Source organism: Tenrec ecaudatus, chromosome 11 (assembly GCF_050624435.1).
Source record: "Tenrec ecaudatus isolate mTenEca1 chromosome 11, mTenEca1.hap1, whole genome shotgun sequence".
NCBI classification, from domain to species: Eukaryota; Metazoa; Chordata; class Mammalia; order Afrosoricida; family Tenrecidae; genus Tenrec; species Tenrec ecaudatus.
The window spans coordinates 13,289,847-13,317,104 of record NC_134540.1 but is presented as its reverse complement, the minus strand read 5'-3'; the positions used below and the strand labels follow the sequence as shown (position 1 = coordinate 13,317,104).

The 27,258-nt window shown below is 45.5% G+C and overlaps 1 protein-coding gene and 1 pseudogene across 1 annotated transcript; one reads left to right on the top strand and one right to left on the bottom strand.

The window, feature by feature from the left end:
* On the top strand, positions 1-27,258 carry NEK3 (NIMA related kinase 3). Its single transcript, XM_075562880.1, has 14 exons — positions 1-55; positions 3,452-3,684; positions 6,299-6,392; positions 6,484-6,581; positions 10,041-10,124; positions 12,262-12,329; positions 12,444-12,530; positions 14,002-14,056; positions 17,017-17,217; positions 17,828-17,900; positions 19,836-19,979; positions 21,337-21,471; positions 23,531-23,657; positions 25,712-27,258. Exons 2-14 carry the CDS (start codon positions 3,538-3,540, stop codon positions 25,791-25,793), a joined length of 1,395 nt encoding a protein of 464 aa, XP_075418995.1. The 5' UTR covers positions 1-55; positions 3,452-3,537; the 3' UTR covers positions 25,794-27,258.
* On the bottom strand, positions 10,759-11,625 carry LOC142461538 (large ribosomal subunit protein bL35m pseudogene; annotated as a pseudogene).

Genomic DNA, 27,258 nt, shown 5'->3' with positions numbered 1-27,258 from the left:
CTCGGAAGCGCTCTGGTCTCTGGGCCGGAAGCCGACGCGAGCTCTCGGGAAGCCGGTGAGCCGTCCCGCCCAGGGCGCGAGGGTTGGGGTGCTTTAGGGGGAGGGCCGCTGCGGGGGTCGCGCGGGGCCCCGGGGAGCAGGCAGCGCCCACGTGGGGTGCGGCCGAGTGCGAGACCCGCCCTGGGTGCTCGGCTCCCCCCCGCGCTCCGAATGGAAGCGGCGTCCGCCCGCCCGCGCCCTGCGCAGCTTGCAATAATGATTCGGTCACTGGCCTCCCGCGCGGGGTGGGGACTGGCCGGCCAGTCGTTGGCACGCTAATGCCACCTTAAGGTGTGGGCCGGACGCTCTATGAGGCTGGCAGTCTTGACGCGGGGAGCCGAAGGCGTCTTCCGCGGAGCGGCCGGGCGGATCAACCGCGGCTTGGCACTGAGGAGCCCAGCTCCCCGCCCACCCCGCCCAGGGCTCCTCCGACCGCTGGAAACGGGAGCATTGGGGCTCTACTTAGAAAGGTCATCATAATGACCTATCGGCAGTGGTTCTCAGCCCTGGAATACAGTTCCTCAGGTTGCGGTGGCCCCCCAACCTTAAAATTATTTTCATTGCTACTTCATAACTGTCATTTTGCTACTGTGATGAATCGTCACGTAAATATCTTATATGCAGGATGGATTTTCTTTGTTACAAATGGAACATAAAGCATAGGGATTTATTACAAAAACTATGTAATTATATATTGTGGAATTTTAAAAAATCATTTTATTAGGGGCTCATACAACTCATCACAATCCATACATACATCAATTGTGTAAAGCACATTTGTACATTCATTGCCCTCATCATTCTCAAAACATTTGTTCTCCACATAAGTCCCTGGCATCAGGTCCTCATTTCCCCTCCTCCCCAATTCCCCTTCCCTCATGAACCCTTGATAATTTATAGGTTATTTTGTCATATCTTGAACTGTCCGATGTCTCCCTTCACCCACTTTTCTGTTGTCCGTTCCCCAGGGAAGAGGTTATATGTAGATCCTTGTAATCAGTTCCCACTTTCCACCCAAAATATTTGTTTCTAATGACAAATGATGAAATTTCGTCTAGAAGCATGCTGTGGCATGCATGGGTACCAGTCTTCACGCCGGGCACTCGTATGTGGGCGTATCTGCATGTGGGCGGACCCGCCTGGAGAGGGATAGAGGAGTGGTGTCTCTGTTCCTAAGACCATCGGAAATATGTGTTTTCCGGTGGTCTTAGGCGACCCCTGTGAAAGGGTTGTCTGATCCTCAAAGAACCACTGCTATAGGGCAAAGTAGCACTGTGCCTTTTGGTTTCCTAGACTGTAAATCGTTATCGGAATAAATACATAGCCTCTTTCACCGTGTGAAGGCTGGTGGGTTGGACCCACTCGCAGGAGTGCTTCCCGATACCTACAAAGCTGCTATGGGGAATCCACTCCAGGGCAGTGAGTTTGCCCATGAATCCAGGACTACCAGGGTCACTAAAGGAGCCCTGGATTCGTGCCCAAACTCTCCCAAGGAACGCTGTCACCACTATTCACCCAGTGTATCCCAGCAGCATGGGGGTCAACTTTGTCCCTCCTCCCTACTTGTCCCTCATAAATTTGTCACCCCAAATCCTGTCAAGTCTTCATGCTTTCCATTTTTCTTCATCCCTGTGGCCACCACCCTCTTCCAGTCTATCCACTTTCCCTGCCTTTTCTATTGTTGGTTCGTCCTGACTGGCCAATGTCTCCTCTCTGGACTCCTTCACATCTCCCAGGCACTCCGGGTCAGAGTGAGAATTTCCTATTCTGTAAGGGTCCTGCCCCCTGGTTAAAACCCTTCAGAGACATCCCAGGAACCACCTGGAGCATTAAATCCAGGAACTTTACTGATCTGTTTTCGTGGTTTTATCAATTCCTTGAACCAGAGACAACCTCTTTTATTGGGTGATTGAGGTAAAATTTTACAACATTCACCAACTCAGCATTTTACATTCATTTCATTTATTTATCAGTTATAGTCACTGTGTGTGCAACCATCACCAGATCCGTTGCCAAGTTTTCCATCACCATTAACTGTGATTCCATACTTCCTCCAGTCTCCTTGCCCTTCCCACCCGGTTCTAGCGCCCCAGCTCGAGGCTGATGCGTTGATTCTAACTCATGCTGGTGCCACGTGTGTCAGAGGAGAAGTGTGCTCTGCTGAGTTTTCAATCGCGGAAGCAAATGGCAAAGGTTTTCTTTGGAGGCATCTCTGGACAGGACTTGAGCTGCCGGTCAGCCTTTCTGTGAGCAACCAGGAGTGTTAACGGTTTGCACCAGGGACTCCCTGCCCTGTTATTGTTAAGTCCTGTTGAGTGCGGCCCTTTGTACCGCAGAACAAAACGATGCTTGGTCCTGCTGCAGCCTCACACTTGTTCTGTTTGGGCCCTTTGTTACAACCACTGGGTCGGTCCATTTCCTAGAGGGACTGCTGCTTTTTGGCTGTCCTTCTACTTTGCCAGGCACCCTGTGGTTATGCATTGGACTGCTAACTGCAAGGTCAGCCGATTGAAACCAGTAGCCACTCTGAGAAAGACTAGGTTTTCTACTCCCATAAAGAGTTGTAATACTGGAAATCCAGAGAACCATTCTGCCCTGTCCTACTAGGTCGCTGAGTTAGAATAGACTTGATGGATTTGAATTTGGTTTCTACGTACCAAAGTCTCTCCTGGTCATATGTCTAAAGTACATGGTGAGACAAGTCTTGCCATCCTGGCTTCTCAGGGCTGTGCTTCTTCCAGGTCAGATTTGTTAGTTCTTCTGGCAGTTCATGGTACTTTCAGTGTTCTTCGTTAGCACGTAATTCCAATGCATCTTCTCCGGTCTTCCTTAGTCACTGTCCAGTAATAGTCCGTGGACACCATCTCCTTTACCAAGTTCCTGATTCTATTTTGATCACTCTTTCCCTCTTGTTTGCTTCACCAGCTTCCACTCATCTTTCAAGCTTCAGCTTAAGCATCTTTTCCCAACTCTCCAAATAGTCTGCTGTGTGACATCGTAGCCCCTAATAAAACTCACCCCCTTCCATTTGTTGAAGTCTGTGGCCCCTTCTGAATTGGAGTGCCCGTGGGGACTGGGACCAGGATTAGAACCCCTGACACAGAATTAGTGCTCAGTGTCTGTTAGGGGACCCTGGTGGCACAGTACTCAAGCGCTTGACCGCTAACTGATAGGTTGGCTATTTGAACCTACCCACTCCTGATTGGCAGAAAGGGGGACACTTTACTTCTGTACCAACATACAATCTTACAAACCCTGTGGGACAGTTCTCCGCTGCCTCCATAGAGTTGCTATGGAGGGCAGTGGGGTTGGTCGGTTTGAGGTATCTCTTTGTTGAATGACTGAAGGAATAAGTTGGCATTGTCTTAATTGAATTAATTAAGACATTGAATTAATTCTGCCTTTTGAAAAGGAAACGGACAGCTCCAGCATTTCTGTTCTGGATGCAGAAACATTGGATACAGTTTCCTGCGCGCACACACACACAGAGGTGACCCCATGCGTGGAGCCTGGTGGAGCAGTGCCGTCATGGATGACTACACGGTCCTGCGAGTGATCGGTGAGGGCACCTTTGGCCGAGCGCTTTTGGTCCAGCAGGAAAGCAGCAACCGGATGTTCGCCATGAAGGAAATAAGACTCCCCAAGGTAAAACACACACACACACACACACACACACACACACTAACCAAACCTACTGTCATGGAGTTGATGCCAACTGACAGTGACCCTAGGGCACAGGGTAGAACTGCCTGTGATTTTCAGAGACTGTAACTCCTTATGGGATTAGAAAGCCCCATTTTTACCCCCAAGACATAGCTACTGGTTTCAAAGTGCTGACCTTGCACTTAGCAGCCCAATATGTAACCACGACCCCATCAGTAGCTCTCCCCAAAGACACAGTTGCAAAACGGAGCCCGTGTTGAAAGGGTACATGGCCCTTTGTATAGGAAAACAAGTCCTCGGAGTGTAATGTGGGATTTCTCCTACAAAACAAAAGATGGAATTGGCTTAGTCATTGGCCTTTCAAGGTCTTTATGTATTTTATAGGGTATAGTGGGTTACTCATTGGGCTGCTTACCACAAGGTCAGCATGTTCAAAACCACCAGCCACTCCATGGGACAAAGATGAGGCTTTTTGCTCCCGTAAAGAGTTAGAGCATCGGAAACCCACAGGGGCAGTTCTCCTCTGTCCTGCAGCATCGCTGGGAGTCAGAATCGCCTCAATGTGAGGGTAAGATATTGTTATTAGCAACAACAAAAAGTAAGAAAAACAGTCAGTATTTAGGTGGTGATTGGTGCTTGTATTATGTCAATGGAAATAATTTGTAGCAATACATGCATCACCTCATACCCAGGTGTGTCCGAAATCTCTGTGGAAAGCATCAGGTGCAATGTTAGTGCCAAAAGGAACCTGGAAAATGCAGTAAGAACAAAGGCTCAGCATCTGTCCTTGGCTGTCCTGTCACTGTGAGATGAGCAGAGTGCTGCTCACGCTTACCTCGCTGTGGAATAGGAGCACTGGTGGGCCGGGGGTTCCGTGCTGCGCTGCTCACTGCCAGACTGGCCATGCCAACTTACCTGCTGTTCTGCAGACAAAACCACTGGCTCCTGAGAGATTACAGGCTCAGAAACTCCAGAGAGCAGTTCTACTTCATTCTCTTGGGTCACCGTGAGTTGGCACCGACTTGACGCCCTTGGGACCGTGGGTTCATGGCTGTTAGGAGACCCTGGGTGGTGACAGTGGTTTTGTACTCAGTTGCTAACCAAAAGGTTCCCATGATCACCTCAGATAGTAGGCCTTGCTGTCTCCATATGAAAGATCACAGCTATTGGACACCTGTGGTGTACAATTCTACACACACACACACACACTCACACACAGTCACCATGAGTCCCTATCTACTCAACAGCACCTAGTGACATTTAGTTGCTGTATGGAAGGATCCATGAGTCAGAAGCTGCTTGCTGATATTTTGATCAAGTTAAAATACAGTACATACTTTATTGAGATTCTCAATAGGCTGAGTATTTTTTCCTGCACGGTATCCTTGACCTCCGACAGTGGTTCTCAAACATCACAGGGATTGTTGGTCCACACACCAGAATTTCTGATGTAGTCGATCTGGCATTGTTCTAGCTAGGTGTTGTCAACTCGTTCCCGACTCATAAAGACGGTGTGCACAACAGGAAGAAGCCCTGCCCCATCCTCACAGTTGTTCATTTGAACCCATTGTTGCAGCCACTGTGTCCGTCCATATCCTGGAGGGTCTTTTTCTTATCCTTTGGCCTACTCTATTAAGCATCATATCCTCTCCCCTGACCCCCTCCCCCCATGATAGCCTTTCCTAGGAACTGGTCTCTCTTAATACCAGGTCCAAAGTACTCAAGGCAGAATCTCGCTGTCCTGGCTTCTAAGGAGCTTTCTGGCAGCATCTCCTCCAGGACAGACTTGCTTGTCCCTCTAGGAGTCCACCGCACATGTAGAAGAGTGGGTCTCGGGCCATGGATGTGCGTTTTTCACAAAGTCCCAGTTGGGGCTGATGCTGATAACTCTTGGGCTCGCTGCCAATCAGCGGTACTTTCTGGATGGCAAGATAAACCATTCTGCTTAGGAGAGAAACAGTTTTGGAAACGCCTTTGAACTGTTGAATGAATTGTCTTTGTCCATTCCTGACACAGTAATATAAAAAATTATTTTTTCATCCGGACTAGTGGATTGATACCGATGTACAAGTAAGAAATATTAAATCCTTTTTTTTTAAGGATGTACTACTTTTGAGGAACCCTAGTGGTGTAGTTATTGGCCAGAAGGTCAGCAGTTTGAAACCACCAGTCACTGTGTGGGAAAAAGAGGAGACTTTCTACTCCCGTACAAAGTTACAGTCTCAGCACACACAGGAACAATTCTACCCTGTCCTATGGGGTCGCTATGAATCAGCATCCACTCAGTGTCAATGTTGAAAAGTTTATGCCATTATTAATTGTATGTTGACTGTCTCATCTACATTATGCATAGATTGCTGTTTAAATTTCCCAAGTGTTGTGCTTGATAATACAAGGGGTCCGTTCAAGCTTACAAAATACAATCCTCATGGAAAAGTCACCGTGTTTTCTGTCTGGTTCAGTCATAAGGGGAGTGCTACAGTGCAGAGAGCTGTAGCCGCTGTCGAAGTACCACACAAACTGTAGTCTCGTATTGTAAAAGCGATCAACTTTAAGATGCAAAATTGAATGACGCCTATTTGAAATCTCTTTCTAGTCTTTCTCCGAAACGCAGAATTCTAGGAAGGAGGCTATTCTGTTAGCCAAAATGAAACACCCCAATATTGTGGCTTTTAAAGAATCATTTGAAGGTAATTATATATACATCCCCTCCTCCCCGTCAGATATGCACTTGTAATGTGCGATCACTGCAGCTTTTCTAACACAGCCGACATTTTCCAGCTGATGGACATCTGTACATTGTGATGGAGTACTGCGATGGAGGGGACCTCACGCAAAAGATTAGACTCCAGAAAGGGAAGCTGTTTCCTGAAGCGACGGTAAGAGAAAAGCTGCTTACATAGCCCCCTCGAGATGTTAACGCACCTTCCTCACATGATTGGTGGGCGCCAAGATGAAAGCCTGAGTATCCTGTGAGTTTCCTGGCACATTTCTTAGAAGTGGCCGGTGTCTGCTGTTCGTGGGACTGCGTCACGTCATCTCGATGTGGCTGCTTGAGATGCTTTGAGGAAGTAAAATCGATGAGTCGCAACAACAAGGAATAAAATCTCCGTATTCAGAAGAATTTCAAAATTGTATCACCCACTGTATTTTGTACGAGACACGGAACGTTTTAGCAATTCCGTTTCTTGTTGAGCTGCCATCTTGGAAGGCAGGCGGTGTTGCTTCGTGGCTCTGGGTCAGTGGAAGAACCAAGGCTGCCGTGTGCGAGCGCCTGCGTGTCTCAGTCTTTTCCCTCCTAAGGCCTGTCCTAGTCTCCTAAACCTAGGACTTTGTCTTTTCCGTGGAAAATTAAACACTCTCAATAAATTGTTTTCAGTTGTTGAATAGGAAAAAAGAAAGCAAGTTATAGAGTCTTTTATGTGGGGCATAGCTTGAATTAGGTAATAGCCTGTCGTGAAAGTTTATTGGTATAAGTATTCTTCATTTAGGACTTTTTGGGTAACAATATGAGCTTCAGGAGGAGGAGACCAATCTGAGCTTCAAATGGATGAGTATAGCCAAAAAAGGGAAGAAAAAAAAAAAGACAGAAGATCAGTTTGGTACTTGACGTGTAGTCCCTCGAGGTACCTGGGAATTATGGGTGTTACCAAGTGCCAAGTGGGAATTAATAAGTAGAAAATGCAGACTTCGAAGGCCATTGTTGGGAGTGAAATGAAATCTTTAAATATTGACATCTGACTATTCTGGAAAGGTAAAAGAAACGCCAACATAGCGGTTCTTTGATAAAAGGTTGTAGCACTTTCGTGTCATAACTGCTTTTATATAGACACTTAAGGAATCTTTCATTTGGCGGAAGACAAGAAAAATCAGATGTTGTTAGGTGCTTTTGAGTTGGTTCTGACTCATAGCAACCTAACCCACAGCCAAAGGAGATGCTGCCCAGCCCTGCACCATCCATCTGCACAATCCTTCCAGCGGTGGGGCCCATTGTTGGCAGCCACTGCGTCAGTCCATCTTGGTGAGAATGTCCCTCCTTTTCCCTGACCTTTACCTTACCAAGGTTGATGTCCTCAAGGGACTCATCCCTGCTAAGGGCATGTCCAAAGTACACCGTCTTTGATTCTCAGAAATATCTTGGCTGTACGTTGTGCTGACCCTTCAGTATCCTTTACCAACATCATAACTTACAGGCATCAGTTTCCTTCGGTCTTTCATATTAATCGCTCAGCTTCTGCAGGACACTGAAATTACCATGGCGTGGGTCAGGCACACCCTAGTCTTCAAAATGACCACTGTGCGTCTTGACACCTCAAAGAGGTCTTTTGCATCAGAGTTACCCAGTGCAGTATATGGGTGCTTTCTTGACCCTGCTTCTTTAAGTGGTGATTGTGGATTTGAGGAGATGAAACCCTTGGCAACGTCAATCCTCTCCCTGTTTGTCCCCATGTTGCTTATATTGCTCCCATTGTGAGAATGTTTATGGTCTTTATGTTAAGGTGTAATCCATACTAAAGGCTGTAGCCTTTGACCTTCACCAGTAAGTACTTCAAGTTTGCTTCATATTCAGCAAACAACGTTGTGTCATCTGCATACCACCAGATTTTTATGTTTCCTCCAACTCTGAGGCTGCGTTCAGATAGAATAAATCTGACGAAACGATGCAACCCTGACATTCACACCTTTTGTGCTTTCAAACCATACGTTATCACCTTGTTCTGTTCAAATGACTGCCTCTGGTCTATCTGAGGGTTCCATGTAAGAATGGTTAGAGGTTCTGAATTCTTTGCAATGTTTTTATAGTTTGTTATGATCCACACTGTTGAGTACCTTTGCACAGTCAATGAAGCACAGGTAAACCTCTTGCTGGTGTTCTCTGCTTTCAGCTAACGGTCCATCAGCTGTCCTAGTTAGAGCAGTCATCCCAGGTCCTCTTCTGAATCCTCCCTGTTGAAGACAGCTGCAACCATTTGTGAATGATCTTCAGCAAAAAACGTCTTCTCTGTGATAGTAATATTTGGCCATTTCTGAATTCTGTTGGATCACCTTTCTTGGAAAAGGCACAAATATGGGTCCCTTTCAGTTGGTCAGCCCGGGAGCAGCCTTCCAAACGTCTTGTTTTGTGTGTGTGTGTTTTACCTGTCATCTTTTACTGATCACATGTTCTCAGGGTGGGGGAAAGACAAGGGGGCAGACCAGGAAAGCAGGTGGCAGACCTTTCCCAGCTTCCTCTGGTATTTCCATAACCGCTCGTGTTTGCGCTCCTCGTGGGAGAGGCAGTAGCTGAAATCATGTAGACCACCAACACCATGGACCTGCCGGCGACGCCCCCTTCCTCCCGTGGATGTTGATGTGCTTGTTGTAACGCCGATGGTCAGTAATCGCCAGTACATCTTGACTGCATGTGTGGTCAATTTCAGACTGTAGAAGTTGGTAAAAACATTCGATTGCCTCATCTTTGGCATTAGTGGTTATTGAATGAATTTGAATAATAGTCATATTAACTGTCTCCCTCGTAGGCATATGGGTGTTCTATCACTGACTGGGTTTTATCTCTGAAGAGATCTTGGAACGTTCTTTCAAAGGACGACTGTGACGCTGTCCCTCTTCAGGTTGTCGCTCCTGGCGTAGTAATCATATAATTGTCGGATTTGAGATGGCCAACACAGTCCCTTTCAGCTCACTGATGTACAGATTACCCATTTGGGGCATTTCATTTTTAATGTCTTCCAATTTTCCTAGCTTCATACTTTGTACATTCCACATTCTAGTTATGAATAAATGTTTGCAATTACTTTTCTGTTCTTGTTTGGAGTCATGCCCCAACCACAAAGGCAGGTCCCCTAAGCGTTGTTCCAGCCACATCCACGCTGACGCGCTTCCCCAGGGGTCTGCTCATAGGTTTTCACGGTGAATTTCTCAGATGTGGACCGGCTCCTCCTTCTTACTAGTTTGCCTTAATCTGGAAGCTCCCCTGAAACTTGTCAATGCCAGTGACCCAACTGGTATCGAAAGACTGGTGCCATATCTCCAGCATCACAGCAATACACAGGTTACCACATTATGAGAAACTGATGGAGTGGTGGAAACACAGATGTTTTATTAAAATAAATGATCATTTGTACCGTATATGAGATGATAGAATGTGGAGTTTATAGCTTTGCTGAATTTCTCAGGTGGCACTGAATCTTTGTTGAACTGCACAATATTCAGGCGTTCCACATTTTAATGATGCTGTACTCTGGCCTAGCTAAGGCTTAGGAATGATCTTCTGAATTTTGGATTAACATGAAGCGATGGTTGCTTTGCTGTAGACTTTGCTTTCTCTTTTCTTACAGATACTTAATTGGTTTACACAAATGTGCCTTGGAGTAAATCACATTCACAAGAAACGCGTGTTACATAGAGATATCAAATCCAAGGTAAGTGTAATATAGGTTTTTGGGACTAAATATTAAGAAAAAGAAAAAACATTCTTACTGATTTTTATGAATCATTTTATTTTCTTTCAGGATTTTTTTGGGGGTATAGTTTAGAAATAATTGTCACCCTAGTATTTATGCTACCTAAATAAAACACTACCTGACTTTATGATAAGGAGCCCTGGTTGCATAGTGGTTATGCATTGGGCTGCTAACTGCAAGGTCAGCAGTTTGAAACCATGGGAGAAAGATGAGGCTCTCTATGCCCATAAAGACTTACAGCCTCAGAAACCCACCCGGGTTAGTGGGAGTCAGCTCGCTGGCAATGAGTTTGTTTTTGTTTGACTTTATGACTAACCCAGAGTAGGGAGATGATTAAATCTTACATTTTCATTTTCTCTTGCCTCCATTATCTCTGACATCAGCCTCCTCCCACCCCCAGCCAGTTTCTCACCACCTCTTCAGAAAGTCAGACGCAAGCTTGGGGCCTCCTTTCACGTCTGCTTTACTTCCACTTGCTGGGTCTCACTGCTTCTGTTTTTAATTTTTTAACTCCATTAAGTTTTAATGTTGTTTAGACAGGATTACATATATCAATCAGCTGGTACAGTTTACATCATCAGGTTACACTTACTCATCTTTGCAAAGACGTACACATAAAGGGCACACCTTCAGAAGCTGGGAAAAATCCCCACACTTCAGCTCTATGCTTCAGGTTCGTGTGCTCCTGGTACAGCTGGTAAGGATCATTAGCATGCCAGTTTCTCCTCTTCCAGAAAGATGTGGTCATCTTATCTAAGCGTTTGCCCTGGGTTTTATTGCAGAAGACAACTTCTCTCATGCATCTCTTCCCACAGCTTGTTCTTATAGCCCACCTTTCTCCTTACCCAGAGGCCAGAATGAAGTCGAAGAACCCGATACATGACAGCCGACAGCCTCCAGTCTTTCTCGTCCTTTCCTTGTACTGCAGTAAGTTAGAGTGCTGACAGGTAGCTTCAGGATACTAGGAAGCAAGGGACCACCCTGCTGAGGATGGCTGCAGGCAGCCAGCACGCAGGTTTCCCACAGCACAGCGGTAAGCAGTCTGGGAGCAGAGCAAACAACTGGTGTTTGCAGCTGACTGAAACGTCGGGTGGACAATGCAGAGACACACATTCTTGGCACAGTTTTGATAGGCCAAAGATGCCACAATACTCAAGGGCCCTGAGACTCTTGAAGCGGCTCTCAGGGCCGGCTAAGGCGCTGGGCGCCATGCTGCCAGCCGCTCCTGGTACTGCGGCTGCGCCTCACTGCGTCTTTGAATTCAGCAATTCACCGTAACAACTCGCAGAAAGTACGAAGCTGGCAGCGTTATTTCCGCAAAAGAAGCAGGATCATCTTAAGGAGGGGATACGTGTGTGAAGTCTGGGAGGATTCCCAATGGGGAGCTTCCTGACTTCCCTTCACCAACCAGGAAGCTCTTGGGGCCTTCATTTTCAGAACCTGTATTGGCTTTAATCATGGCTATGATTGAAGCCTCATTGCCTACGGTAGATTTAAATCCTGTCTCATGAGGTTAGTTCGTATTGGAGTGCCAGGTGGTCTTTGTGGTCTAACCCCGCCACTCCCCCACCCCCAATGAACACCAATCCCCAGGTGTGGTTTAGATGACCCAAGTTAATCTCATTTACTCCGGAAATGCCAAGGGTTCTGTCTCAGAAACCAAGGACAGGTTGTTTTGTTTTTTAGGTAAGATGGTTCTGCATATTAAGAAAAGGTTTTGAGAGTGTCTTTAGTAGTGCTTGTTAATAAGTCCCAAGGTTTTTTAGTGACTGGTTCCTAAGCCCAGGTGTGGTCAGAGGGAAGCTGGTTGCCACCTCAACTTGTTTTGTGGCATTCCCCTGACACAGGTTTCCAGTCCTTAGATAGGGGTCAGGTGATACAAGGTAAAATTCACCTGTCAGCTCTCTATAAGCCATCCTCCAGAACCCCCAGGGAGAGAGAGGCTGTCGAGGGTGTCTGTCCATTGTGTGGCCGCCTTCGTCCTCAGCTGTCAGTTGTCCACCCCGACTGCCATCATTGACAGCCTTTGGGAGACCACTTCTGCAGAGACCTGGGGAAGACAGAACTCAGCTCTGTGTCTCTCTCTCTCACGCAGAATGTCTTCCTCACCCAAAGTGGAAAAGTGAAATTGGGAGATTTTGGATCTGCCCGTCTTCTCTCCAAGTACGTAGTTCTATAGTAGCAACTATAGCACATTATTCAATCTCTCAGTTTAATCTGTAGACGCCCGGTGCTGAGGATCGTTCTGTGACCACTCTTTGCCTCTTTTGGTTTTAGCCCCATGGCCTTTGCTTGTACATACGTGGGAACGCCTTATTATGTGCCCCCAGAGATCTGGGAGAACCTGCCTTATAACAATAAAAGGTAAGTGATGAGCTACTTGGTGCAATCAGTGCAGACTCTGGTCACAGGCACTGTTGCCTGAGAATGGTGCTGGGCTTCAGAGCCGCCTCTAACGTGGTTGTCAGCCGTTCTCCCCGATCTAGGAGGCTCACTGTGCAGGGATCCCGGGGTCCAGAGAACACCCTCCACTGCCAGCTCGTGCTGGTAGCGAGATCCCCATGCCGATTCTCGGAGAGCACAGCATGGCATTCTAGGGTACCCTGCTGACAGTTACGCAAGGGGGGTCCTGTCATTATCTTCCTCCACCTCACCGGGCTCACGCAGGGAAAGGTGGTTTGGTGGGAGAGGGGCTTTGGCCAGAAGAGCCCCCTTCAGTAACTGCCTGCCCTGCAGCAGTCAGCTTATGCTGCTATCACAGACACAGGACAGGTGGACAAACTAGGTTTGTTTTCTCACAGTTCAGGAGGCTCGAGATCCAATTTCAGGGCACCAGCTCTCTCTCTCTGCGCCTCCTCTGCGCTCCGGGACCGTCTTCATTTTTGTAGTAGAGCCTCATCACCCAGCTCAACCTTGTGAAGAAGAGCGGAGGAGTCGTCACAGTCCACTTCAGAACATTTACTCCTTTCTCCTTCCCATTCTCGTTAGCTCGCCATTTCCCCCAGCCCCCCCCCCCACCATTGCCCCTAGGTACTTATTAAACCAGTGTCTGCCTCTCTAGATTTACTTACCCTGATTTCATATGCCGAAAGTCATCATCATGCAGAAGCCAAATAGGAAGCCAACAAGCACACACAGTTCAGCAACAGTGACAAACGAAAACAGAAAAGCTTCCACTGGCAAGGGAGCAGAAAGTGTTAAAAACCAAAACAACTTTAAAATGGGTCCAAAAGAAGATCGAGTGATAAAATCGACAACTTCACCTAGCTCCATGTGCCAGACGTGGGCTCCCAAGCCTGTAAATCTTTAAAGGCGTAGAAATTCTCATCTTTAGCAGCTAGTGGTTTCAAACTGCTGACCCAGTGGTTAGCAGTTTAACGCATAACCTCCTATGCCACCAGGGAAGGGGGGGTAAAGTATTCACTAGAGGTGGATGTAGGTTAACTGAGGTGAAGGGAAAGACATACAATAAGCCCAAGGTCTGCAAAAACACTGAAGGCGAAGGACACTGTGAGCAGTGCAGGAGCGAGGAGTAGAGCATAGTTCGAGCCCCAGAGGATGTCCAAACGGCCATCTTGATAGGGCACCAATGGAAGTTTGCGGAATTCTTTGGGGAAGGGTTAGAGAGACAGAAACATCACCTTCAGAAGTGTCTCCGCCTAGATGGAGGATGCTTCAAACAGTAGCTACATATTTTGATATTTTTGGTAAAGGCATGTATTTTTACAGCAACATTTCAGACCTGCGTATATGCCCTTTGTATTTTCATATTCCACATCTCTTCCATCGATGTCACTCGTGACCCACTTACCACATTGCTTCTTTGTCCCCCCAGTGACATCTGGTCCTTGGGATGCATCCTGTATGAACTGTGTACCCTTAAACATCCAGTAAGTATACAAGGCAGAAAGGGCAGGCCGCTGCTCCTCCTGGGCCAAGTCCTGAGTCCTGAGCTTCTCTGGAGCTCATGCATCGGCAAAGTTTTTATCTGTTTCCATTTGCAGACATCTCTGCCTTAAACTATGAGTAGTTTGTAACCCACACCCCACTGCTGTTCAGTCAATTCCAACTCACAGTGACTATGTAGGCCAGAGTAGAACTGACCCCTAATCTTGCAGAGGAAGATGCCCACATCTTTCTCCAATTGGAGTGGCCACTGGGTTCAGTCTGCATGTAACCTGTTGCCAGCGAGTAGATATTGCTTGTGAAGCCCTACAAGACAGAATGGACTCCTGTGCAGGGCAGATGCCTCTCTCTCTCTCTCTCTCTCTCTCTCTCTCTCTCTCTCTCTCTCTCTCTCTCTCTCTCTCTCCCTCTCCCTCTCCCTCTCCCTCTCCCTCTCCCTCTCTCCCTCTCTCTCTCTCTCTCTCTCTCCCTCTCTCTCTCCCTCTCTCTCTCTCCGTCTCCCTCTCTCTCTCCCTCTCCCTCTCTCCCCCCGATCGGCTGCTGGCCTTGAACCTCAGGATCAGCAGCCCGGCATTTCACTGCTCACGGGAAGTGCTGGTATTTAATTTCTGGAGTTGGGTACATATATTTTTGTAGTTAGATTTCCATCATGGGAGTTTCCTCTCTAACTGAAAAATCCTGAGAAAATAGATGTTGCCCAATTTTATTCTTTCGTGTAGTTATGTATTTGTTCTCAAATAGATGTATCACTTTCAAAAGTTACTTTAAAAAAAACAGTTCACTGGCCACAAACAAAGGATTGAACAACTTGTCCTGTTTGCTCAGCAATTGTCTGTTACACAGCCCCAGGATACATAGTGTTGGTCTCACTGAGGGCGTCGGTTTGCATGGACCTAGAGTCTGCTCTTTGGCTGTGGACTGAAACCCAAAGCTCCAAACTTTCACATGGGTGCCCTTGAGAGCACGTGAGGGGCCTGGAGCCGTGGTTGAGAACAGCCTTCAGCTCCTTCAGATGACCCGAGCCCGGCTGCAGCCAGGCCCTGGGAACGAGGGGGTTCTTCCTGGGACGTCGGTGGCCCACACTGCTGGCTACACAACTAGAGAAACCAGGGACTTTAAAACAGGCGGATGCCCAGGTCTCACACCAGACTAATTACATGAAAATCCAGAGGGTGACTGGGACATCCTCTTTTTAAATCAGGTAACTTTGAGTGCGCAGACCAAGTTGAGAACCAGTTTATCTCCTTGATTTTACCTTTTCCTTGAGATTATGTATCCATGGTTGTAATTTTTTTCTAGGGAGACTAAGTCCTAAGCACTATTTAAAAAATTACTGCCCCCTCTCCCCCCACTCACCTTACACACACTGCTGTTGAGTCAATTCTGACTTATAACAGAGTAGAACTGCCCACTTGGGGTTTCTGAGGCTGTACATCTTTACAAGAGTAGAAAGCCGCTCTTTCTCCCGTGGGGCAGCTGATGGATTTGAACTGCCGACCTTGCAGTTAGCAGGCCAGGGCTCTTAAGCACTGTTGTAGCCTAGTATTTGGCGCACAGCCTGTTGTTTCTTGTCCGCTTTAAGGGAGAATTAATGTGCAGACCTATAGGAACCCTGACATTCCGGCTTCGCGGTGAAAAGCCTGAGACCCGCTAGAGGCCGTTTTTCGTTTTCAACATCTGAGCTTTGTTACGTGTTCGTTATCGCCTTCCTGTATCTGCACCTGCGTTTTTCCAATGGTGTCATCAATAAACTCTCAAGGCAGAATGCCAACTTACTCTTAAGGCGTTCCCCAGACTGGCATCTAGTGTTAGCTCTAATGTATGTTATGTAAGAAACAACATTTCAGTGTTGTTCTGGTACGTCATTTTATATCCCACTCTCTCGTCAGAGGTCAATAACTGGCTTAATGACACGCATGGTAAAAGCTTGTAGGTGATGCTTCCAGCTGTGAAAGCCTGCGGTGCATGTTACTGGGGTGCCTGGGAAGGAGTGGGGCAAAGGAATGCGCCACGTTGGATAAGCCTATTGGTATCATTCGGCTCCCTTTACAACCAGGCCTGTGTGTTCCTTTGATTTTAAGTGTATATTACAAATGTGCATTTGTAAGAGTGCTGAGTACAACAAACGAAGGGCCCAGAGCAACGGTAAGGCTGTTTCTAGATTTTTATTCTTTTTCCCAAACCATCGTAAGATGTCCAGAATGCTCTCTTCAGGACAGAGGAACCCTGGTGGGGGAGTGGTGACCAATGGGCTTGAACTGCAAGGTCAGTGGTTGGAAGCCACCAGCCACTCCGTGGGAGAAAGAGGAGGTGTTCGAGTCCCGTGAGGAGTATATTCTCAGAAACCTGCAGGGGCAGCTCGACCCTGGCCTTTACTGTGCCTGGGAGTCGGAATCGACTCGACAGCAGTGAGGGGTTTTGTTGGTTTGCTTGTTTATCTTAAGGATAACTTTAGGGAGAAAAGTGGTAAGTTTATAAAATTACTATAATTCATTTTTGTTTTTTTCTTTTATTGGGGGCTCTTACATCTCTTATCACACTCCATACATTATTCATCCAGTGTGTCAAGCACATTTTCACATATGCCACCATCATCGTTTTCAAAGCATTCTCTTCCCACTTAAGCTCCTGATATCAGCTCCCCATTTCTTTCCCCTCCATCCCCCGCTCACCCGCTCTCATGAACGCTTGATAGATTATTATTTCCATATCTTACATCATCCTCCATCGCCCCTCACCCACTTTTCCATTATTCGTCCCCCTTTTTTTGAGGGTATAGATTAATGTGTGTTATAGATTAATCCTTATGCTCGATTTCTCCTTTCTCTCCCTACCTGCCCCTAAAAATAACAATAATTTATGTGTAGTTTTAGGGCAAGCAGTATTTCCTTACTTCCATTTTCTTTCCAGATGCTTGCTTTTATACTTCATTTGTACTTTTTAGTTTCAGGCAAATAGTTGGAAAACTCTTATCCTCAAAATATGCCAAGGGTCCATCAGTCCACTGCCATCTCATTATTCCTACGAACTCCAGTATCTAATCAAACAGATGTTTAAACGGAATCCCTCCCATCGCCCATCTGCCACAACACTTCTGTCCAGAGGCAGCTTATCCCGGCTTATCCAGAAGTGCCTACCACAAGAGGTATGATATATGTTGGATTGACTGGGAGCAGTCTGTTGGTATGTGGTAAGATATTTGTTTTTTTTTAATAATTGCATATTGTACTTGCTTGTTAAAATCCAAACAATGCAGATGCATCTAAAAAATATGAGTTAAAACATCCTTTTCTTCCTCTTCCCCCTCCCACAATGCTACTTCCCTAATTTAATACCAGTTACCACGTGCACACCTTCCCGGTCTTTTTCCAGACATAGCTGTCTGTCTAAAGCAGGCGTCCTCAAACTACGGCCAAGGCCACATGCGGCACACCAAGGACATTTATCCGGCCTGCCGGGTGTTTTTTGGCACCCCCCCCCAATTTTTACTTCAAAATAAGATATGTGCAGTATGCATAGGAATTTATTCATTGTTTTTTTTAAAAACTATAGTCCAGCCCTCCAATGGGTCTGAGGGACAGTGAACTGGCCCCCTGTTTAAAAAGTTTGAGGACCTCTGGTCTAAATTACATAGTTGTACATGTCATTCTTACCAACTTTACTGAAGAGGGGATGGATGCTACCAATGAAATGCCATGGTGGCAGTGTCCAAGACAAGTGCGTTTCACATCTGTAAATTCTTTTTAAAATTTCAGATCATCATAGAATATGGTGAACAGATATTAGAAGAAACTGGAAAATCCCAGGCTAGTACACCGAACAGAAAGGGTAAAGGATTTTTTTTTAAGTTTACTCTTTTAAGATATGGCATAGCAATCAAGGAAAGATTAATGTGTAAGTTTTTAGAAAGGATAGATATTCTTCAAGTAAAAATGTTATTTTTGTTACTTCAGACATAATTCTGTTTCTTAGTCTTATACATTTAGTTTTTCTGGGATCAAGAAAGCCCAGTTTGGAGATTTCAGTAATAGAAAGATTGTTGTAGATTAGGGACTAGGTTCTGTTTCATTACTAGTTCTATGTTTACTTTGATTTCTTCTGGGTCACCGAGAAGACTTCAGTGGGCTGACCTTGAATATTACATTAAATATTACATTAATCCTGTAGAAAAACATATTGTAACTGCCAAACCACTGAGAATCTTGGCCTAGCCAAGTTGACACAAAACTGTCGCATCTAGTCATTTATTTAATGGTGCAGAATACTTCATATTTTCATAAAAGGAGAGAGACCAGTGTTTACCTATAGGAGCCATTAGGAAAAGAAGTATTTGTTATAGTATCCCCCACAAAAACTAGGGCCTAAGTGTGTTTATATAAGGTCTGTTAGGGCTTTGATCTCGTGTCTGTGTAAAATAAAAATAGAGCCAAGTCCTAGGTAGCATCTGTGTAGGCCAGTGCCTCCCAAAGTGCGTGATGACTATCCCCTGGGGGACGCTGGAGCTATCCAGAGGTGCTGCAAAAGCAGGAGCCTCCACTCTATCCCAAATTATGGGCTATCGTGTGAACGTTAATAATTGTCAAGGTGGCACCAATTAAGTTTTTTTCCCTGAAAAGGGGACAGTAGGCTGAATAAGTTTGGGAAAGTATCTGACCACATATACATCTGCAGTCTCATAAGCTTAGGAAGAGGCTTCAGAAAGTTCTTGGAACTTTATCCATTATCTTTTAGTTCCATTTTCCCATGAACTCACTGAAGTTCCCTCGTGTAGTCAGAGTGTCAGAATCCTGATCGGAGGATGCAGTGTAACAAATGCAACGTTCCTGCAGGCGACATGTGCATCTCAGGTCTCTTGTGTACAGATGTGTATCTCATGTCTCATATAAAGTGATTGCTCCTTTTAATTAATACACTTTCATATAAATGTACTAATGGTACATTACATACACGTCGCCCATCATCCATAATGCCTTGACAATCAGAATAAAGGCCTGTGGTTCTGGCTTGCATGGCGTGCCCTGTATTTTCTGTCTAAAATGTTTGCTATACAACAGCGAAGGCTTCGACTCGTGAGTAGCAGCACCCAGTTTCTCGGTCTCTTCTCCCGTACTATAGTGTTCTCGCTCCACTTACCTTTATTTTGGAAGCACTGAGTGCAGCATGCCTGTGCAGCACATCAAGGCGAGTGATAGCCACAGCAAAGGCCAAGTGACTGCTAAGAGGTGAAAGAAAGGGGCTTTAAACTACACAGGTGGAAATTCAGCGGAGGCGGTCGCTCATCATTTTCAGCATGTCACACTTGACAATCACAGTGCTCCTCCAAAGCCAAGCAAAGTTCTCTAGGCTGTTAGAGGATCAGCTCTCAGAGAGGGAGGAATTGGCAGTGACCACAGTGAAAGACCAGACTCAAAAACGAATCCCTCTCCATGGAGCGATGATCCCTGCTAAGGCACAAAGCTTGTTTGAGAGGTGCAAAGGAAAAGGAGGACCAGAGTGCAATAGGATGTTTGCCCAACGTCCACATCACAGAGCATCCTGTTTCGCAGAATGTAATTGTGGATGTTACGAGCCCCTTAACTGTCCGTGCATGTTTTCCTGATTCAGTCATTTTAATGATTCTTTGCACCTTTTCGTTTTCTACTTACCTCTGAAGAACATTTAAAGAGAAAATACAACACTTGGTATTGTTACAGTGTATGTATAGGTATAGATAAGCCAGTAATATAGCATGTTTGGTATTCCTTTTTTATATTTTAAAATTAGAGAATAAATCAGCCCATTCGAGGAAAGAGAATTCCCTAAGCCCTTGCAGGCAACAGTGGGCGAAAGATGTATCCAAGACAGCTGTCACGGCTTTGCAGAATGCACCCATCCTGGCCTCCAGTTTCACAGCCCAGGACAGTCAAGGTTGGTTGTGAGATTGAATACTACATTTGTTTTTAACTGTAGAAACTTTGTCCATAAAAGCCCCCAATAAAATGATATTTTTAAGAATTTATTTAATGTTAGAGGCTTTTTAAAAAAACATTTTATTAGGGGCTCATACAACTCTTATCACAATCCATATATATACATACTTCAATTGTATAAAGCACATCTGTACATTCTTTTCCCTAATCATTTTCAAAGCATTTGCTCTCCACTTAAGGCCTTTGCATCAGGTCCTCTTTTTTTCCCCTCCCTCCCCGCTCCCCCCTACTTCATGAGCCCTTGATAATTTATAAGTTATTATTTTGTCATATCTTGCCCTATCCGGCGTCTCCCTTCACTGTTAAAGGCTTTTTTTGCATGTGTAATGTCCCTCTTGAACACTCTTTGGTGTAACCCATCAGAATGCTGCTCTGACAAACTGATAAAATAGATTACAAAACAGATGTGAGGGGACCGCAGAGTGGAGTGAACTTTGCCTGATGATGTAGCTAGAAGAGATATGCTGAAAAGAATGGGTTGTTTTTTTGGGGGGTGGCAATCAATGTTTTCCTTGTCTTTCTTCTATGACAGATTTGTTGATTCTTTCCACAGCCCATGATCCCTTCAGCATTCTTCACCGACACCATTGTTCACATGTATTGATTCTTCTTCCATCTTCCTTATTCAGTGCCCCCTGGCGCGTGCATATGAGGGCACTGGGGATACCATGGCTGGGGCCAGGAGCACCTTAGTCCTTAAAAGTACCTCCCTTGCCTTTCCACTCTTACAAAGAGGTGTGTGCAGCAGACTGACCCCATGCAATGCATCCCCCTCATCTCTTGACCGTTGTTCCCATGAGCCCTGATTGTGGATCCAAACAAGATGAAATCTTGACAACTTCAGTCTTTTCTCCCTCTATCATAATGATACCTACCAGTCCCGCTGTGAGGATTTCGGTTTTCTTTACATTGAGTTGTAATCCATGCTGAAGGCTGCAGTCCTTGAAGCCAGAGCCTTGAAGCACAAAGCCCTTGAAGTGCAGCCAGAGTGCTCCTTGGAGGGGAGAATGGTGAGCCTTGGTCTTCTCATGTCTTTGGACATGTTGCCAGGAGAGACCAGTCTCTAGAGAAGGATATCATGCTTGGTGGAGTGGAGAGAGAGCAAAAAGAGGAAGGGCCTCGGCGAGCTGGACTGCCACAGTGGTTGCAACAGTGGGCTCAAACACAACACTTGTGAGGATGGTGAAGGGCGGGTGGTGTTTCGTTCTATTGTGCATAGGTCGGGATGAGTTGGAGCCAACTATGGCACCTGACAGCAATGACAACAACAACAGCATTTACCTTCTCTCACCCAGGTGGTTCTGTAATAAGGTACCAGGAAAACAATGTCCGTAAGCAGTGGCTCAAAGAGCCTCCAGAGACTTTGTTGGACATTCTTAGGAATGCTGACCTCAGTTTGGCGTTTCAGACATACACAATCTGCAAACCAGGTAATGCGTGTCTTGTACGTAACCACGGGAACCCATGATTTTAAAGTTATGACGTCATTTGTAGCATTGCATTTTCAGGTGCTTTTAATCTTTTCTGGTCACTTTTAAGCTGTGCTTGAAATTTCTCATAGCTCTCTTCTGTCCACTCACTTACTGATCTTAATAATCATGGAGCTCTCTTCTTTGAAGCACAGGCTGATTTTACCAGGCAAATGTGTTACTGCTTTAGTGACTCTACAGAGTGAACTCTGAGGAACGCTTAGATGTGTTTTCCCTTTTTTCCATTGGCTAGAATTCTGCTATATTGAATAAAGTTAAAAAATAATAATCCAAATCCAGTGTCAGCAAGTTGCGTCCGACCCACCGCAACCCTGCGGCACAGAGGAGAATAACTGCCCCACAGGGTCTCTGCAGCTGTGCCTCTTTCATTGGTTGCTTTTTGTTTGAGGTTACAGGCTTATTTTTATATCATGTCGAGTTTTGCTTGTTTTCGTTTTTATTGTGATTTGAAGGTTTACAGAGCAAATCGATCCCCATTCAACAGCCCTTACACATTCCTGTTTCATCCTAAGGATTGCATTCCACCCCTCCCCCATGCCCCCTGCTTCCCGTTGCCATGCCTCCTTGCCTAACCTTCTGAACTCTGTCGCTTGCGTAAATGCTGCCCTTTGGATGGCAAATAATTGATTATTCAAGGGTATCGGTACCTCCGCAGTATTACTGTTCACCTTGTAGACCTGAAAATTGAAGCCGGGGTGAGCTGAGTCTCAGGGTGACTCAGAAGAGAACGGAACACCATTGTCTCGGGGATCCTACCCGTCTCTGACTGGTTAGCCTGCTCTTTTAGAGGACTCTTGAGTTTCTTTCTTTCACGTTTTCCAGGCAGTCAGCCTCCACGGAAGCAGACCACCTCATGTTCTCCCCCAGACCAACGGGTGGCCTCAAACAGCCAGCTTTTCCGTTAGCAGCCCAGAGCTTAACCCACCGCACCACTCGAAAGAGCTTGCCAAAGATGAACAATTAGAATTTGATTCTGTTACGTTTTCTAGGAATGCTGTCACCAAGTTGGACAAATTACCCTTTATGATATTACCCTTAAGGATTCAGAACAGGGCTGGGCTACATCAGGGGAGCGTATTTGTATGTATGTGAGTTTGACCATTCAATGACCAAGGCACCTTGGTTGGGATCTAACTTCTGCGAGTGGAGCGTGGAGTGGTAAGGTAGGTCTCTACTGCACTGACTACGACAGGATCGCTCTAGTTCATGTGCATCGTTCCTGCGGAGAGCCCCCAGAGAGATTAGAATAGAGACACACTAGTGACTTCTGATGAATGTCTGCTCTGCTCACTGCCCAGATGTCTGCGCTGCCAGCGCTTTTAGATGTACACCGAGCCAGGGAGGAAGCTGGGTGTAGGTGGATAGACAACCAAAGCTTTCCTACCATTCAGAGGTAATCTTTAAAAGAAAAAAATTTTTTTTTAATTATTCAGCATTCACTTCATGGCGGGTGCCTAGAGTTCTGACAAAGTAGGTTCTGTCCGTTTCTGCTTGGGGTTTGTTCGTTTGGATGTTTTTGTGGGAGCAGGCTGGGAGCACAGAGCTGGCTCACCCTGCCTGCCATCCGGCCTCTCAGTCTGGAAAATGTTTCCATGACGTGCGCGGGGTCTTCCTTTACTGCCCTACTTTCATCTCCCTTCATTGTTAAAACTTGGTGCGAGTGAGGAGACTCATAGCTAAACTCACTACCCAACGATAACATTTCATGCTACAATTTAGATTTTTAAAAAAAATATATGAGGGCTTTCCAAAATTTCTGAGGGTTTTTTTTTTAAGCCTGCGGGTAAAAGCCCTATTTTAAAATTTCACCCACATCCTGATGTTTACTAGTTCACATACGGTTTTATGCTGGACTCGATGCCGGGTGATCCGGAAGGCACCTCAAAAGAGTGTCCGGGCTTGGCATCCTCCTCATGTAGATGGCAGGCGTTTGGAGGAGGTTCGTGAAGCGCACACAAAATAAGCACGCGCTGTTTCACCTGCTCCTATTCCTCCGCAGGCTCCGACGGGTTCTTGAGGGGCCCCCTGTCTGAAGGAACAGAACCATCGGACAGTGTTGATGGAGTTGATGATTCCGTGGTTTTGGATCCTGAGAGACTGGAACGCGGACTGGACGAGGAGGACACGTATGTTGTGATGTTGCTAGAAAGCAGTGCTTGGCCGGTGTGGGGGGTGTGTAACTGAAATCGCACCGTAATGCTCGCTCTGCTGTTTGCCTCATAAATGGCTATTTCAACCTTGTTCTTTTGTCTGGGATGGTGAATGCACTTACCAAACCACAACTGCCAAGTTCATTCTGACTCAGAGCATCCCTGTCGGCCAAGGTAGAACTGCCCCTGTGAGTTTCTGAGACTGCAACGCTCTATGGAAGTCGAGAGCCTCTTCTTTCTCCCTTGGAGTGGCTGGTGGTTTTGAACTGCTGACCTCAGGGTCAGCAGCCCAACATGAAACCACTGTGCCACCAGGGCTCCTCGCCAGAGCCCGATGCATGTAGCCCTACAGCTTAAACGTAATAATTAGCATACGAGATTTTACATTGACAGAAGCTCTAGAAAGACGTCATTGATTGAAATATCAAATGCATTTTTCATCTGCTCAATTGCCTTATGGAGTTTGATTTAGAGTGCACCAGAGAAGCAGCACCTGTTATACACATGTGCATGCATGCACACACACATGCACGTACACACACACGAGGGTAAATAAAATCATACTGCTACCTGGGTTCTAGTTTGCACATGCATGGTTTATTCCAAATAAAACATAATTAAACGTGTCTCTGTCATCAGTGGGTGGCCACGAGATCAGGAATCCACTTGTGTTAGTTTCTTTAACTTGCCTTTCACCTGCACAGATCATCCGCTCAGAACACTGCCACCTGAACAGATGTGTTGGGCCAGTTAATTCAAGGCAGGGAGATTGGCTCAAAATATGATGGCGCCTGCTTTGATAGGTTTTCTCAAAGGACACGGGTCAGCACGGGGGCTAATTAGGAAGAAGTTTTTAAGAAAAGGGAACACTACATTGATGAGGAAAAGGTCAATAAAGTTGTGCTGAAGAATTTTGTCCATCAGACAGTGCTCCTGTTCCTTCTCTGAGGGGCTGTCCTTTAAGGATTTTATTGGGAAACCTTACCCATCCACCCTAGAGCCCTGATCTTACACTATTCATATTTTTTAGTTCCCCAAACTTTCAGAATATAAAAGGAGCATGAGGTGGTCCCTCGAGGGTGCCCACACTGCTGTTGGACATGGTGCAAATCGAACAGGGCAGAATTATTCAGAGAATGATTGGAGAGGTGGACATATCGCCTTCAGAAGTACATACACCTACATGGGGGATATATCAAGAAATAAGAGCTTCACAATTTGCTACCCTTATTTAATAAATGTTTCTATGATTCTGTAGCAATACTTTTTAATATCCCTCATATATTTTATGTACGTAGACACATGTACCACTATGCCAAGGCTTGCTTGCTCTACACACACACAGAGAGAGAGAGAGAGAGAGAGAGAGAGAGAGAGAGAGGTTATTTCAAAACCACCAGCTATTCTGTGGCAAAAAAATGAGACTTTCTATTCCCATAAAGATGTACAGTCTCAGAAACCCACAGGGACTGTTCTATTTTGCGCTATAGGGCCAGTATGATTTCCAAACTGACTTGATAGGAGGGAGACTGCATTTGTTTTTTGTTTGGTGTGTGTGTATATGTTGATTGATTGATTTACTTTAGGAATTGGGTCACACAATTGTTAGGAACTGGTAAATATAAAATCCACAGGTCAGGCAGCAGACTGGAAGCTTCTGTTGATTTTGTTTCAAGATCCGTAGGTTAGGTGTAGGGAAGAATAAAATGAGAGTACTACAAATATATCATTTTATTGTCTGGAGGGCAGATCACATCCTGGGGGAACTGCCTTTTCAGCTGATTGATTGCGTCGTAATAGGTTACATTATCGAAGGTGAATATATTTCATTACATCATCAAAAGCAGTTGATTCCACCCATTGCCAATTGATTTAATTACCTGTGACTGCCCCATCCCTGGCAGAATCCAGACAAGCACGTGGTCAAACTGCATCACAGTATCACAGAGGTCATTTAATGAAAATTCAAATATTGCGGTGTTAGTGTGCTATTTTGAATCAGTTAATACTCAGTTTCCCCCCCCCCCCAGGGACTTTGAGGACGATGACAACCCAGATTGGGTATCAGAACTGAAGAAGCGAACTGGACCACAAGGAGAGGCTGATGGATGATGCCCTCGATGTTCCTTAATCATCCCACGTTGATTTTTTAAAGAAAGAACCAATTCTCGGATGATCATTAGTTAACAGGATAATTGGTTTTCTTTGGAAATAGAATAGAAAAGGAGAAGCTGTGAATATTTAGAATCATTTCTGATTAGTCTCACAAAGTTTTTAAAAAATGGAGAAGAAGTACGAGTTTTTGAACTTGAAGATGTTTCGATCTTTGAACTTTGGAGACAGGCAGAAGAGAAACTGGTGTCTAGATCAACCACTTGCTAGTTGTTTGACTAGGGAAACTAACCTCTTTGAGCCTTAATGAGGAATATTATGCCCACCTCATAGGGATGCTGACCAGAGACCATATACCATTGCAAAAGGTAATCGTGATTTGTACTTCTTGTGCCACTCATACTTTCTAAGAGATTAACAGCTCAAATGCATTTAATTTTAACAGATCAATGTTTGAAATTTTAAAATAAGACTGACTTCGGGTAGTTTGTGTGAGTTTCACTTTATATGTCATCTTTACCACATGTCAGCTGCCCTAAATTCTATTGTGGACCAAATTGTATTCTCCTAAAATGTGTGTTGAAATCTTAATCCCTGTGCCTCTAAATATCACCCTGTTTAGAAATCGGGCTTTTTGGGGTTGTATTAATGGGTCATATCAGATCAGGGTGGGTGCTAAACCTAATCACTTTTGAGCTAGGAAGTGAGCAGAATGAACATGCGGCATAAGCCCAGGGAAGCAGGTAGAGGGCTATGGAGCACCAGTCCTGCAGCTCGCACACAGGAGCCCAGGTCAGGGATCAGTAACACACACGTGCGGTAGACTAGATTTTATAACAGAAGATAGTCCTTCAAACGAGAGGCCAGAAGACCACAGGAGTAGATGCAATACATGTCTACAGATGGGAGTGGTGTGGAACAAGTGCTGGGTCCTATCATGTGTTACTCGTGAAGAACAGATATGTAAGCAGTAGGCTTAGGTGCCTTCAACTTTACCGTATCTGGTAGAGGGAGTGTTCCCTACTAGACATTGCAGTCACACCAATAATACATTCAGGTAAGGGAGATGCAACTACTTCATATAAGATATGTGCAAACCTTCCCTATCTCATTCAGATGTCCACCATTCTCTCATCAACCGTTGCATTTCCATATGCTCTGAGTCAAACCTTAGGCTCTTTAATATGCATACTTGGTGATTGAAAATACCATGGCTTGTGTCAGGTGCACCTTAGTCCTCAAAGTGAGAAGTGTGTAAACTTGGAGAATATGTTGAAAACCAATAGGTTCGCTTTTTGTATTCTTGTTTAATAAACGTTTCTGATTTTGTACCAATACTTTTTTATTCACCCCCTGTGGTACAGTTATTAACTTAATGAGGTTGGAGATGGAGGCGGAGAACAGAGATAGAATTTAGCCAGGAATGTGAAGTTAAGAAAGGCTTTATTTATTGGGGCAGGGAAAG